Genomic DNA, 16,582 nt, shown 5'->3' with positions numbered 1-16,582 from the left:
AGCTTGCCTCTCAGATACCTATTCTCCAGGCACAAAGTGATACTGCATGTTTAACAGTCTGCACTGAGGGGGAACATTACAGTTTTCAGTGCGACTTATAACTGAAGACATAGAATAGGTTTTAATGAGGACCAATTAAAATATAGTTCTCAAAACACTGCAATAAAAACATCAGAAAAGACTTTCCAGCTGGCCCTGAACATCTGCTGCCAATTTGGACAGAAATTCAGAACAACTGCAGGAAATTTCAATCAGAAGGTCCATAACTTGGGGGCAGGGCTATATTGTGGATGGAGTCATAGAGGTTTACAGCATGGAAACAGGCCCTTTGGCCCAACTTGTCCACGTCACCCTTTCTTTTTTAAAACCCTTAAGCTAATCTCAATTGCTCACATTTGGCCCATTTCCCTCTATACCCATCGTACCTATGTAAATATCTAAATGCTTTTTAAAAGACAAAATTGTACCTGCCTCTACTCCCACCTCTGGCAGCTTGTTACAGACACTCACCACCCTCTGAGTGAAAAAATTGCTCCTCTGGACACTTTTGTATCTCTCCCCTCTCACCTTAAACCTATGCCTTCTAGTTTTAGACTCCCGTACCTCTGGGAAAAGATATTGACTATCTAGCTGATCTGTGCCTCTCATCATTTTACAGACCTCTATAAGATCATCCCTCAACCTGCTACGCTCCAGAGAGAAAAGTCCCAGTCTATCCAGTCTCTCCTTATAACTCAATCCTAGTAAATCTTTTCTGCACTCTTTCTAGTTTAGTAATATCCTTTCTATAATAGGGTGACCAGAATTGCACACAATATTCCAAGTGTGGCCTTCCCAATGTCTTGTACAACTTCAACAAGACGTTCCAACTCCTGCATTCAGTGTTCTGACCGATGAAACCAAGCATGCCGAATGCCTTCTTCACCACTCTGTCCACCTGTGACTCCACTTTCAAGGAGCTATGAACATGTACCCCTTGTAACTCTCCCTAAAGCCCTACCATTAACTGAGTAAGTCCTGCCCTGGTTCAATCTACCAAAATGCATCACCTTGCATTTCTCTAAATTAAACTCCATCTGCCATTTGTCAGCCCACTGGCCCAATTGATCAAGATCATAAGAAATAGGAGCAGGAGTAGGCCATCCAGCCCTTCGAGCCTGCCCCGCCATTCAATAAGATCATGGCTGATCTGTCGTGTCTCAGTTCCACATTCCCGCCCTCTCCCCATAACCCTTAATCCCCTCGCTTATCAAAAACCCATCAACCCGCGTCTTAAAAATATTTAGCGAGGCAGCCTCCACCACTTCAACGGGCAGAGAATTCCAGAGATTCACCACCCTTTGAGTGAAGAAGTTCCTCCTCAACTCCGTTCTAAACCGCCCCCCCTTTATCTTGAGGCTGTGCCCCCTAGTCCTACTGTTCTTTCTGAGCGGGAAGAGCCTCTCCACCTCTATCCTATCCATCCCATTCATCATCTTATACGTCTCAATGAGATCTCCCCTCATTCTTCTAAACTCTAACGAGTACAAGCCTAGTTTATTCAGCCTCTCCTCATAGCTCAACCCCCTTAACTCCGGTATCAGCCTAGTAAACCTCCTCTGCACTCCCTCCAAGGCCAAAATATCCTTGCGTAAGTACGGCGACCAAAACTGCACACAGTACTCCAGCTGCGGCCTCACCAATGCCCTATACAGCCGCAGCAAGACCTCCCTACTTTTATATTCGATCCCCCTCGCTATGAAGGCCAGCATCCCATTAGCCTTCCTGACCACCTGCTGCACCTGCAGGCTGGGTTTTTGCAGATCCTGTTGCAATTGGAGACAACTTCCTTCACTGTCCACTATGCCACCAATCTTAGTGTCATCTGCAAACTTACTAACCATGCTTCCTATATTCTCATCCAAATCATTAATATAAATGACAAATAACAATGGACCCAGCGCTGATCCCTGAGGCACACCACTGGTCAGAGGCCTCCAGTTTGAAAAACAACCATCTACAACCACAGACGCCAATTTTGTATCCATTTAAATATCTCACCCTGGATCCCGTGAGATTTAATCTTATACAACAACCTACCATGTGGGACCTTGTCAAAGGCTTTGCTAAAGTCCATGTAAACAACATCAACTGCACTGCCCTCATCTACTTTCTTGTTTATCCCTTCAAAAAACTCAATCAAATTAGTGAGGCATGATTTTCCATTCAAAAAACCACGCTGACTGTCCCTAATAAGTCCTTGCGCCTCTAAATGTTTATAGATCCTGTCTGTCAAAATACCTTCCAACAATTTACCCATCACAGATGTGAGGCTCACTGGTCTGTAGTTCCCAGGCTTTTCCCTGCAGCCTTTTTTAAACAAAGGCACAATATTTGCTATTCTCCAATCTTCAGGCACCTTACCCGTGACAATCGATGATTCAAATATTTCAGCTAGGGGACCCTCAATTTCCTCCCTAGGCTCCCACAATGTCCTGGGATACGCTTCATCAGGTCCCGGGGATTTATCTACCTTGATGTGCTTTAAGATTTCCAGCACCTCCTGCTCTGTAATCTGTACACTCCTTAAGACATCACTATTTATTTCCCCAAGTTCCCTAACATCCATGGATCTCACCCATCTCTTGTGGATCTTGGATATAGATGACCTTGTTGATCCTTAAGAGGCCTTACACTATCCCTGGAGAGAAACCTAACCAATCGAGAAAGATGGTGACTGTGGTGTTATTGCTGGTGTGTATTGCACTCACACCAGCAACAGCACTGGCAATCTGTTAAACTATGTTGTGGAGTTACGCCTGGGTCCCTGGGGATTCCTGACTGTCCTATCTGTTTTCTAATTGAGCATGACCAATCAGCAGCATGACAAAACTAAGTGACTATCTACCCCCATCTGTACAACTCACTGCCCTTCCTAACTTAGTGCGATCTCTGAACTGGGATATCAAACTCTCCATTCCTTCATACAAGTTAATCAATAAATATGGTGAAAAGTTAAGGCACCTGAACAGATCCCTGGAGAACACCACTTGTCATATCTCACTAATCAAATGACTTTCCGTTTATCCTTGCCCTTTGTCTCCGAACCGCCAAGGAATTCCCAACCCATTCCACAACGTGATGTCCAATTTTTGTGCTCGTATCTGTCGATGATCTTCTCAAGTCCCTTCTGAAGTGTGGAGTGACACCATCCACAGACACACTCCTATCTACTTTATTGTGACCACCTCAAAAAATTCAACTGGATTAGTCCATCAATCTGTACACTTCACAAATCCTTGTTGGTTCTGGTCAGCTAATACTTTCCAAATGTTCCATGAATCATTCCTGATGACAGATTCCAGTGGCCTGACAACTTTATTGCCAGGCCTAATCCCCTGCATTCTGCTGTCAAATCTGGGCCCTCGCCATAGCAGATGGCGAAATTTAAAAACTCATTAAAGCATCAGAAATTAAATATGTAATAATGAATATGAAACCATTGTCGATTGTCAGAAAAACCCACCCATCTGTTTCACTAATGTCCTTTAGGGAAGGAAATCTGCCATCCTTACATGGTTTGGCCTACATCATGTGTCTCCAGACCCACAACAATGTGATTCAGTCTTAAATACCCTTTCAAAATGGCTTAGCATGCCACTCAGTTATATTCAACCACTACAAATGGAAGTAAAAGGAATGAAAGCGGACAGACCACCCAGTGTTGACTTTGGCACCAGAAATGACAATGGCAAACCCAGCCCTGTTGACCTTACAAAGTCCTCTTTACCAACATTTGGGGGCTTGTGCCTAAATTGGGAGAGCTGTCTCACAGACTAGTCAAGCAACAGTCTGACATAGTCATACTCACAGAATCATAACTTGCAGATGACGTCCCAAAAGCCACCATTACCATCCTCAGATATGTCCTGTCCCACCAGCAGGGTAGATCCAGTAGAGGTATCGGCACAGAGTTATGCAGCTGGGAAGAAGTTGTGCTAGGAGTCTTCAACATTGAGTCTGAACCCCGCAAAGTCTCATGGCATCAGGCTGAACAGAATCACAGAATCCTACAGTGCACAAGGAGGCCATTCGGCCCACTGAATCTACACCAACCACAATCCCACCCAGCCCCTATTCCCATATTTAGCCTGCTAGTCCCCCCGACACTAAGGGAGAATTTACCATTGCCAATCCACCTAACCCACACATCTTTGGAGTGTGGGAGGAAATCACAGCACCTGGAGGAAACCCATGCAGACACTGGGAGAACATGCAAACTCCACAAAGACAATGACCCAAGCCAGGAATCAAACCCGGGTCCCTGGTGCTGTGAGGCAGTAGTGCTAATCACTGTGGCACCGTGCTGCCCCTATGAGCAAGGAAACCTCCTGCTGATTATCACATACCATCCCTTCTCAGCTGATGAATCCAATCCAACCAAATACTGACCAATCAGTCGACTCTTGATCTTCGGTTAAGTGATGTAAGGGGTCATCAACAGTGCTATCACGTAGCATTTACTTAGCAATAACCTGCTTGCAGGCACAGTTTGGGATGCCCAAGGTTATGCAGATCCTGATCTCATTACAGTGTTGGTTCAAGCATAGACAAAAGAACTGATGCCAGAGATGATGTGAGAATGACTGCCCATGACATCAAGGCAGCATTTGACAACTATGGCATCAAGGAGCCCTAGGAAAACTGGAGTCAATTTGCAGGAATCAGGGGGAAAACACTCAGCAAGTTGGAGTCATACCTGGCACAAAAGAAGGTGGTTGCGGTGCTTGGTGGTAATTCATCTCAGCTCCAGGACATCACTACAGGAGTTCTTCAGGATGGTGTCCTAGGCCCAACTATTTTCAGCTGCTTCATCAATGACTTTCCTTCCATCATAAGGTCAGAGGTGGGGATGTTCGCTGATGACTGCACAATGTTCAGCACTATTCACAACTCCTCAGATATTAAAGCAGTCCATCTCCAAATGCTGCAAGTCCTGGACAATATCGAGGCTGACAAGGGGCAAGTAACATTCGCTGCACACAAGTGCGAGGCAATGAACGTCTCCAACAAGAGAGGATCTAACCATTGCCCCTTAACATTCAGTGGCATTACCATCACTGATTCACCTACTATCAACAGCCTAGGGGTTACCATTGATCAGAAACTGAGCTGGATTAGCCATATAAAAGGTGAGAGGCTAGGAATCCTGCTGTGAGTAACTCACCTCCTGACTCCCCAAAGCCATGTCCACAAGGCACAAGTCAGGAATGTAATGGAATACTCTCCACTTGCTTGCAAGAGTGCAGCTCTAACAACACTCCCTCATCCAGGACAAAGCAGCCTGCTTGATTGCTACCCCTTCCACAAACATTCAATCCCTCCACCACTGACCAACACTGGCAGCCATGCATACCATCTACAAGATGCACTGTAGGAAGTCACCAAAGTTCCTTAGGCAGCACCTTTCAAATCCATGACTGCTATCATCTAGAAGGACAACAGCAGCAGATACCTAGGGACACCACCACATGGAGGTTCCCTTCCAAGACAGTCACCATCCTGAATTGGAAATATATCGCCATTCCTTCACTGTTGCTGGGTCAAAATCCAGGAACTCCCTCCCTGACAGCACTGAGGAGGTACCTACAGCTCAGGGACTGCAACAATTCAAGAAGGCAGCTCTCCTCCACCTTCTCAAAGGCAACTAGGGAAGGGCAATAAATGCTGTCTAACCAGCGACACCCACAACTCAAGAATGACTTAAAAAAAAACCTGGGATCAAAGTGCTTCATTTTTGCAATTTGAGGCTATTCCACTTTTTCCAGGTCAGACTGACCCAAAAAGCAGTCAGGGAATTCAACAATTCAGCTCTTATTTATCCAACCACAGTTGGTTATCAGGAAATCCTCATGTGGCAAATGACAAATAATGGGACACCTGGGGTGTTGTGGGGTGAGGGGGGAATGGGGGACAGGGTGAGGAGCCAAAGCTGCTATTTCCAGTATCCGCTGAGTATTCTGATCTTGGCTGAGGATCAATAAAGGTCCAGTACTGGTGGGCAAACAAGTTAATGGATCAGGCTGCATCTGTGCTGTCAATCATTGTCCAGAAAGGTCAGGAAATAAGCTGAGATACAAGAGGTACTCTGGTCAGAGTGTCATTGGGAGGTGAAAGTCATGGGGTGGTAGAGAATAAATAGACTGAAGATTTCCTCTCTGACAGCAGCTTGTATTTACTACACACATCCTGTATCTTTTACGAGACTTTGTAAGAGCCTATTGGATTTCAGCTCCCACTAAGAACTTTATATGTTTTATTGGTATTTAAGATCCCAAGGGAGTTGGGTGCGGAATGACATTTTGGAGGTTCCAGGCAGGGGGTTGTGGGTGGATCCGAGAGCGTCTAAGAGCAATTGGAGGAGTTGGGGAGATTGAGAATTTCAGATTGTAATTGAGAGCAGCCTGAGACACAGCGATTGAATCAATGAGATTCAGCTGAATAGTGTTAAGAATGGGGGAGGTGAGGGAATGCAGACAGGAATGTTCTGGATGACTGGAATCTGTACGCACTTACTCTTAAAGTGGTATTTCATTCCAGCTTTGGAAAGAACTAAAATCACAACATAAACGTTTCCCGTCCAATCAGTCTGCTGCAGTTGGTGCTGCTCTCCCTCTCACCAGCTCGACCGACGAAACCCACCCTAACCCAGTTCCCCCCTAACCCCAGTGTATATCCTACACTTGGTGATGATGATATAAATGGTAACAACACTATTAAGGGAAAGAACATTAGATAATCTCTCTGATCTTCTATTATTCTGATTTATAATTGGGTCTATTCCAGTATTCTCCAGGATGACCTCCCAACTTCCACTCTTGGCTAACCTCAGCTCATCCGAAACTCTGTTGTTGCCTATATTCCCATTCCCCCACTCAGCTATATCCTTTTAATCTGTCGCTCCCATGCTCACTGACTTGCATTGGCTTCCTGTCTTTCAATGCCATGATTTTAAAATTACCATCCCTTTTTATGTCCCTCCATAGCATTACTGCTCTCCAAGTCCATAACCTCTTCCAGTCCTATAACTCGCTGAATCCTTGCACTTTCTGAGGATTTTCCTCTCTGAATCTCTCTGCCTCTCTATTGCTGTACTCTCCAAAATGCTGCTTAAAACCTTTGGCTGAATTTTCTGGCCATTCCTACCAGTGGGATCATCCAGTCCAGCCAATGGTGAAGCCCTGCCACTAGACCCCTGGAGACGGGAGGTGAATACAATGGGAAACCCAATTGGCAGGAGTGGGACCAGAAGATCCTACGCCCCCGGCAAATGGTGATCACTCTGCGGCCTTGGAACATGCAGCAGAGGCGTGGAAAATCCTACCCAGTGTCTCTGAATTGTTCTAATATCTCAATATTCTTTTATAACACTCCAATGCAATGCATGGGATATTTGAGTTGGTTAAAGACACCTTATAGAACACAAAAAGTGATAAAAGGTCATCGATGGGAAATGTTCTTTCTCCACCGATGCTGTCTAACCTGCTGAGTTTGATGATGCCTTTATTTTGGAAACAACTATACAAATGCAGATTGTTGCTGCTGGAGTCCTGCTTTGCAGACTCACTGGGACCTGGAGATACTTGGTCCTCCGGTAGCCCACCCAGGTGACCATCCTTCACAGGTTACCACTCATCTGGCATGGTCTCCAAGCTCTTCAGAGAGGGTGATGCCAACTGAAATGACCCAGGTGCATGGAGGTCAAATGGGATAAGCTAACTGGGCACGAGCAAGAATCAAATCTGGCCCCTGAGTTCACAGTTAGTCTCTGCTCATCCCAAGTGAATCTCTTAAGGTGCTTGTTATTTCTGTTTGAGGGACTGCAGTTTAGGATTTTGTCAGTCTTGGTTAAATAGAGCTTGACTCTCCCTACAAGACTGTAATGCTGTCTTATGCTGTCTCTGGTCACTGCTATCAATGTTTATCCCTTGTAGTGATTGACCTTCTGGAAGCCCTAAACATCACCCGTTCTATAAAGGGAGTGAGCAGAAGCAGAGGTTTGGAGCCAGGGCTTCCAGCATGGAAGTTCCGTAATCGTGTGCCACACCTCACCTTGCCACGAGATTATGCCATCTACTTCCTCACCTCCATGCAAGGGTCCATTGGCTTCCACTTTGTGGCAAAACAGAGCAGGAACTCGGAGGGAACAGTCATCTCCTTCACCTCCCCCACCACCACTAAGAAGGATGGAAGGCCACTTCTGCAACTTGTGTCCAGCACCAGAAGCAACCAACTCCGACTGGATTACCGGACTGTGCACAACATGGAACCCGCATCTGTCATCTTCCCTGGAGGGACTCCCTTTGCCAGTGGGCAGTGGGGCAGAGTGGCTTTCAATCTGGAGGCTCAGAAGATAACGCTTTTCATTGATTGTGAGGAAGACATCATATTCGAGAAGAACATGGGCGACGATGTTATCAGTCTGATTCTCCCCATCGACTTGGAGATTCACTTCTCCAGTACAGCAGGAAACCGAAGCAGCAAGTTCACGGTAATGTCAGCACAAACTCACACACAGGCTTTCCTCAACATGTTACTAACTTGGCTGTGTCATAGAAACATAGGAACTTAGAAAGCATAGAAACCCTACAGTGCAGAAGAAGGCCATTTAGCCCATCAAGCCTGCACTGACATCAATCCCGCCAAGCCCTATTCCCATCACTCCTCATATATACCCTACTAATCCTGTCACTCAGTGGCAACTTAGCATGGCCAATCAACCTAACCTTCACATCTTTGGAGTGTGGGAGGAAAGCACTGACTTCCATTCCCTCCTTCCCGGAAAGCACTGACTCCCATTTCCCCTTCCCCAGAAGGTGCTGACACCCATTTTACTCCCTCTCGGGAAGGCGCACGTTTCACCCCACCCCCCATCCTGCCTAAACGGAAGCTTCTGACTCCCATTCCCGCCACTCCCAGGAAGGCACGGACCCCCATTTCCCCCACCCTGGGAAGGACTCTTTCCCATGTTGCCCGAGTCTGTCAGTATTGATGTTTTTTGGAGCACCCGAAGGAAACCCATGCAAACACGGGTAGAAAATGCAAACTCCACACAGTCACCCAAGGCTGGAATCGAACCCAGGTCCCTGGCTCTGTGAGGCACATGCTAACCACCGTGCCGTTGTGTCATCCTTCTACATGATAAATGGCCAAAGTCCATCCACAATCCTGGTACTCAGACAATACACTGACTAATGTTGACTAATCACAGCAATCAATCTGCCTCAGATCAACTAAAACATAGCCAGACTGAGGTGGAGCACAGGGACAAAGTTCTATGTTTCTTTCAAACATAGTAATACTTCAAATTAATTCATAAATTGGATTGCAGAATTCTGAATGAAATCTGCCCAATTTGCTTTTGATTAACTCAGCACTCTTTGTCCAGCCAAGTGACATTTTACTGTTCCTTACTCCAAAATGTGGAACATTATCCCTTTGATGTAGCACATCTTTCTCTCCATTACTGTCCTCTGATACCATTCCTAGTCAGTGAAGATGCTGAACCCAATCTCAATGGACCGAACTACCATGATGCTGTGTCCACTTAATCCTCCTAAATGTGTGAGTAATCTGTCCACAGCAGGACTGAGCAACATATGCACACAGATAGGCACACACACACAAACCAGAAGCATTCGCCTTCAAATATCATGCTACCCAATGAGCTGATTTCAGCCAGGGTACAGGGGGCAACATCCACATTCAGGATACTAAATGCATAAACTAGCCAAATTACAGCCAAGGGCTCCCATTCCTCCCCTTCCCAGAATGTGCTGACTCCTGGGTTCCCTCCCCGGAAAGCTCTGACTCGTGTTCTCCCTCCCCGGCAAGGGCTGACTCCTGTTTTCCCCTCCCCGGGAAAGCGCTGACTTCCATTCGCCCTCCCTGGAAAGCGCTGACTCCTGTGTCCTCCCTATCCAGATAGGGCTGACTCCCGTCTCCCCTCCCACCCTCCCCAGAAAGGGCTGACTCCTGTGTCCACCCTCCCTGGAAAGCGCTGACTCTCGTATCTCCCTTCCCCGGAAAGTGCTGACTCCCATTCTCCCCTTCCCGGAAAGCACTGACTCCCATTCCCTCCTTCCCGGAAAGCACTGACTCCCATTTCCCCTTCCCCGGAAGGTGCTGACACCCATTTTACTCCCTTTCGGGAAGGCGCACATTTCACCCCACCCCCCCATCCCGCCTAAATGGAAGCTTCTGACTCCCATTCCCGCCACTCCCAGGAAGGCACGGACCCCCGTCCCGGGAAGGACTCTTTCCCATGTTGCCTGAGTCTGTCAGTATTGATGTTTTTTGGAGCACAGGTTCCACAGTCACATCTTGCCTTGGAACTTATAGTCACACTCTGCAAAGTGAATATCATTGGCCTGTTGATGGAGAGAGAATCAGAGAGTACATGATTTCATGTTGCCCAAACTTTGGCCCACGTTTCTCAGTGGATGTCCTCAGGCAAGAATCAGTGCCTAATCTTGGTTGATTTCCTCCCTCACCAAGGGTCAGTCATGGGGCTTCACACTGCTCCCAGCATAATGCACCAGTCAATCATGTGCTTCCTTCCCCCTATATCTGAGCCATGGGCTCACTAGGTCATTAAGATCCGAAATGTTAGACAGGGAAATGTCTATGGATGCAGTTTATTGGGACTTATGTAAATAATTTAATAAGATTCCATTATTAGCTAAAACAATAGCTCATAGACTTTTTTATTGGTACCTTTTGGTACTTTATTTTGAACCAATTCAAATTAAATCCAATCATGGTCCGCACATGAGGGACAAACCAGATCTAAGCTGAAAAGATATTGCACCCCATCTTGGGCTTAATCAAATAAGATCCAAGCTGGCATGATGAGGCATTGCACCCCATCCCAGACTTCATCTAACACTTCATCTTAGCCAAAAGGCCAAGATGGCTTTGAAAAATTGCATTAGGTAAAATCTTGGAAGGTTTTACCTCATTGACTACCCTGATCCTTTATTCCACCTTAGCTTAGGCAAATCCACGATCTCAGGTGTCAGCACCACCCTCCCCCCAAACCCGGTGCAATGGGCTAGACTCGTCACTTGCCTGATTTTTTTTTTTAAATGTTTACTCTATCTTTAAATTTACCAAGCCAGTGCTCAGAATGGACCAGGTAAACCCAAAATCAATTTCTTGCTTGCTCCAAAAACCAAATTCAAAATCCAATTGAATCTAATTTGTGGTCCTCATTAAAGGGACAAACAAGATCCAAGCTCTCAAGGTGAGGCATTGCATCCCATTTTGGGCTTGATTTGATGTTTGATCTTAGCCAAAAGGTTGAGAAGTGATAGTCATCTGCCTGATCCTGGTTTCACACAATTGACCTGGTTAGGAGATTGATTAGGTGATATTCATAGTGTAGACATAATGAATATATAATCAAATTGGAATGGAATGACCAGTGCTATCCCAAGGATCTAGTCACTATCTATTAATGACTCAGTTCGCAGAATCGTAAGCTGTCTATCCAAGTTCTCCAATTGCACTAAGATTGGTAGCATTGTTAATCATGTGGACTGGTGCATACAACTACAAAGAAACATTGTTAGATTTAATAAGTGACCAGAACTATGGCAAAATTATTTCAAATTCAAGCAGTTTAAGGACCAAAGGATAGAATTATAGAGTCAGAGGTTTACAGCATGGAAATAGGCCCTTCAGCCCAACTTGTCCATACCACCCTTTTTTTTAAACCACTAACCCAGTCCCAATTGCATGTGTTTGGCCCATATCCTTTTATACCTATCTTACCCACATAACTGTATAAATGCTTTTTAAAACACAAAATTTTACCCACTTCTACGACTACCTCTGGCAGCCTGTTCCAGACGCTCACCGCCCTCTGTGTGAAAAAATTGCCCTTCTGGACCCTCTTGTATCTCTTCCCTCTCACCTTAAACCTATGCCCTCTAGTTTTAGACTCCCCTGTCTTTGGGAAAAGAAATTGACTATCTAGCTGATCTATGCCCCTCATTATTTTATGGATCTCTATAAGATCATCCCCAAGTCTCCTGTGCACCAGAGGAAAAAGTCCCAGTCTATCCAGCTTCTCCTTACAACTCAACCACCAAGCCCCGGTAGCATCCTAGTAAATTGTGCGGCACGGTAGCACAGTGATTAGCACTGCTACTTCACAGCACCAGGGACGTGGGTTCAATTCTCAGCCTGGGTTTGTATAGAGTTTGCATATTCTCCCTGTGTCTGAGTGGGCTTCCTCTGGGTGCCCCGGTTTCCTGCCACATTCTGAAAGATGTGCTGGTTAGGTACATTCACCCACGCCAGACTGTGGCGACTAGGGGAATTCCACAGTAACTTCATTGCAGTATTAATGTAATCCTTACTTGAGACTAATAAATAAACTTTAAAATAAATAAAATCTTTTCTGCACTCTTTTTCTAGTTTAATAACATCCTGTCTATAATAGGGTGACCAGAACTGTACACAGTATTCCAAATGTGGCCTTATCAATGTCTTGTACAACTTCAGTAAGACGTCCCAACTCTTGTATTCAGTGTTCTGACCCATGAAATCAAACGTGCCTAATGTCTTTTTCACTACTCTGTCCACCTGTGACTCCATTTTCAAGGAGCTATGAACCTGTATCCCTAGATCTTTGTTCTATAACTCTCACCAACATCCTACCATTAACTGAGTAAGTCTTGCCCTGGTTCGAGCTACCAAAATGCATTACCTCACATTTATCTAAATTAAACTCCATCTGTCATTGATCAGCCCACTGGCCCAATTGATCAAGTTCCCATTGCAATCCGAGATAACCTTCTTCACTGTCCACTGTGCCACCAATCTTGGTGTCATCTGCAAACTTACTGACCATGCTTCCTAAATTCTCATCCAAATCATTAATATAAATGACAAATAAGTGGACCCAGTACCAATCCCTGAGGCACACTGCTGGTCACAGACCTCCAGTTTGAAAAACAAACCTCTACAACCACCCTCTGGCTTCTGTCGTCAAGCCAATTTTGTATCCATTTGGCTACCTCATCCTGGATCCTGTGAGATTTAACCTTATGCAACAAGCTACCATAAACCCAAGTGTTTCTCAGGCATTGAAAATCTCGGAGAAGGTACTGGTGCAAAGAGATAGCCACTGATCACTAAAATGTCACAGTCAGCCACATAAGATAAATGAAAATGTTGGTGGAATGTGTCTGCCTTTAACTTGTGGTCTGGCATATATTGGAGAGGGAAATTCACTGCAAATTTTTAAAGCTATGGTTAGACCACACTGGGAACACTGTTTACAGTTTTGGGCACTGCAGCTTATAAAAGAAATATTGACTTTGGAAGGAATGCAGCAGCAATTCACCAGGATATTACCAGAGCTCGTAGAGTTAGATTATCTGCATCATTTACATTAATGTAGCTCTTTATTGGCAGGAATATCAACAGGTGATTTAATTGAGGTTGCTCGGATTATGAAAGGAATTGATCAGGCAGCTAACAAGAGACATTTCCACTGGTTTCGAGTCTCAGACAAGAGGACATTACCTTCAAGTCAGAGCCAAGCCATCCAGGGGAGAAAATCAAAAACACTTTAGGCAAAGGGTGGTAGAGGTGTTGAATCTTTCCCAGAAAATACAGTCAAATACTAACACACTAAATATTTCAATTAAATCTTATATTATGCTCAGGGATTACTGCTGGATTGACTTTCATTGTATTCCGGGATTACTGCCAGACTCTCACCATATTCCAGGATTACTGCAGACTCATTCTCACTGTACTCTGGGATTACTGCCAGACTGACTTTCACTATACACCAGTATTACTGCCAGACTGATAAACAGTGCACTCCAGGATTACTGCAGACTCATTTTCACTGTACTCTGGGATTACTGCCAGACTCACTCTTACCATACTGTGGAAATTGTTGCGAGACTGACTTTCACTATACACCGATATCACTGCCAGATTGATTAACAGTGCACTCCAGGATTATTGCCAGACTGATTCTCACTGTGCTCTGGGATTACTGCCGGACTGACTAACACTATACTATAACATCAATATTATTGCCAGACTGATTATCAGTGCATTCCAGGATTACTGCCAGACTGATTGTCACTGTACTGCCAGACTGAGTAATGCGATTCTCCAGGTTGACTGCCAGACTGATTATCACTATACTCCGGGATTATTGCTGGACTGACTCTCACCGTACTCTGAGATTACTGCCACACTAATTAACACTGTACTCCAGGTTACTGCCAGATTGATTAATGCGATACTCCGGGACTGAAGTTCTCTTTTCACTTTAGGGTTATTGGCAGACAGCAGAAATCTCCCCCAGTGGATTCCTTCATCGTCCATGGCACTGTGACAATCTGCCAGGTAAGGAGAGCACTGTTGTCCCATTCCACACAAGTGGCTTTGGGTACTGGGGTACAGAGTGGAACATGGGAGGAGAAGTGGCGGGGGGGGTGCAAGAGAGCGCAAGGAGGAGAGAAAGGGAAGAGGAGGGGGTGAGCACAAGGAGGGAGTGATTGTGAGGCGGGAGGGGATGGTTGGGGAGGGCATTGGAGAAGAAGAGGACAAGAACATGAGGAGGAGAGGAGGGGAACTGAGCAGTGGAGGAGAGGAGAGGAGGGGGGCTGAACAGTGGAGGAGAGGAGGGGGAGAGCAGTGGAGGAGAGGAGGGGAAGAGCACAAGGATTGTGACCTGATGTCTGTAAATTACAATTATGTTAAAAACATCACAGAAAGATAAATGTTTCTGCAATGAGGTCACATGTCTCCAATATTTATTTATTATTCCACAGGATCTGGGTGTTGCTGGCAATGCCAGCATTTGTTGCCCATCCGTAATAGCCCTTGAATTCTGTAGATTGCCAAGACATTTCACAGAGCAATTAAGAGTCAATGACATTGCTGTTAGTCTGGAGTCACATATAGGCCAGACCGGGTAAGGATGGCAGATTTCCTTTCCTAAAGGACATTCATTGAGCCAGTTTACATGGTCACCTTTACTGAGACTTGTGTTTAGATTTTATAAATTAAATTTAAATTCCACCAGATCCAACAACAAGTAGGATTTGAATCCATGTTCCCAGTACATTTTCCTGGGCCTCTTGGTCACTTGTCCGTGACATTACCACTATGCCACTATCTCCCCTGAAGGAGATGTTGTAGAACATTAAGGTGCAGCTGTGAGCTAGAACTAGAGCACTGAATGCGTGACTCCCCACCCCTTCTTTCAATTAATGTCACCTCTGAGTCGTTCTTATTGGGGCTTTGGATGTGGCAAAGGGAAATACACTTTCTCCAACTTTATTTACATGCCATTTTCTATCTGCCATGAACCGAAAAGCAGAGAACCCCCCACCCCCACCCCCACCCCCACCCCCCCAAGCCTTAATTTTCCTCTCCTCCCAGGACAGATACAGCGTAAGTTGGACATTGTCCCATCACACTGACATTGCAGGAAAGAGACAAAATAATTCTGTCAGTCTGATACTGCAAGGATGGCTGATGACTCTGTTGATGGAGTGCCTGTCCCTGATGCACATGGGTGATGGGAAGAACATTCTTTTGCAATCTCTCACACGGGTCTCTGCTGATTGCAACATAGGATATGCATCAGACCACCCAAAGTGGGGTATGCGTGGAGACCAGTCACACAGCCTGCATTGTCTAGGTTAGAGAGGAATTCCTGGCACTCCTGTGGGCCCCAGTGACAGCACTGGGCCTGCAGATAGGTGTAGTGGTGTTTTATAACTGACAATCCGTACGGCAGACTGTAAATCACATGCTAGAACTAGTACTAAACAGACATCCTGCAGAATAAATAGTTGCTCCATACAGTGACAGTGAATGAGCCTCACCCTGAATAAATAGTCACTCTTAAACTTACACAGTGAATGATTCTCCCCTGAATAAACAGAGGCTCTTGTCCAATTACACAGTGAGTGACTCACTCTGAATAAACAGGGACTATGTAGTGACCTGGGGGAGTATGTGCTTCTCAATTTATGGGTCTATTAATTGGATCTTTATCCATCAGAACAAAGTTAATTCACTGTCTCACATTTCCAGATTCCTTACCTTTACCATATTCCTTGGCTGAGGAGCAATATTCCGATTTGGATGAGGGATTCCAAATCAATGAGGATGTCTCCCCACTTCCATTGCCATTGTCTGACAGTCAGTATGAGCAACAGCAGAGTGACGCTGAGGATTCCCCACTGAACTACAATCTACCATTTAGAAATCCAGAACAACGCTTGGAAAGGCTGGAGGAGACGGTGGCCTCACTCAGCACAATGCTGGACATGCTCAAAGTTCAGGTAAGTAGAGGCTGAGACTGGGAAACCCCAATTCAGATTCTCACAGGGATATAGTTTCACAGACACTGATGGTGTAAAATGCAGAACTCTATGCCTGTTGCTTGGCTGTTCTGGATGTTTGGTGTCCATGGCACACCTGTGCCGACACTGTTGTTGTTCGTCCATCGTCATCAATGAGGACCTCGACACCATTAGTCATTTTGAGGCTGGTT

The 16,582-nt window shown here is 45.4% G+C and overlaps 2 protein-coding genes across 7 annotated transcripts in view; one reads left to right on the top strand and one right to left on the bottom strand.

Moving 5' to 3' along the window:
- The window catches only part of endou2 (endonuclease, polyU-specific 2), a 200,289-nt gene that overhangs the window by 61,638 nt on the left and 122,069 nt on the right, over positions 1–16,582 (bottom strand). The window lies entirely within an intron of this gene.
- kcp (kielin cysteine rich BMP regulator) overlaps positions 1–16,582 on the top strand; it is a 196,424-nt gene that overhangs the window by 61,438 nt on the left and 118,404 nt on the right. For all 6 annotated transcript variants that reach the window (XM_080207535.1, XM_080207532.1, XM_080207534.1 and 3 more), the window contains exons 2-4: positions 7,974–8,530; positions 14,346–14,418; positions 16,120–16,370. In XM_080207535.1, coding sequence (XP_080063661.1) covers positions 8,129–8,530; positions 14,346–14,418; positions 16,120–16,370 — 726 coding nt within the window. In that variant the 5' untranslated portion in view covers positions 7,974–8,128. The remainder of the gene's footprint in view (positions 1–7,973; positions 8,531–14,345; positions 14,419–16,119; positions 16,371–16,582) is intronic.

The sequence above is a fragment of the Carcharhinus amblyrhynchos genome, chromosome 19, assembly GCF_965287045.1.
Source record: "Carcharhinus amblyrhynchos chromosome 19, sCarAmb.v2.hapA, whole genome shotgun sequence".
NCBI classification, from domain to species: domain Eukaryota; kingdom Metazoa; phylum Chordata; class Chondrichthyes; order Carcharhiniformes; family Carcharhinidae; genus Carcharhinus; species Carcharhinus amblyrhynchos.
Note: the sequence above shows the minus strand (reverse complement) of the source record. Positions and strands in the feature narration are given on the sequence as shown.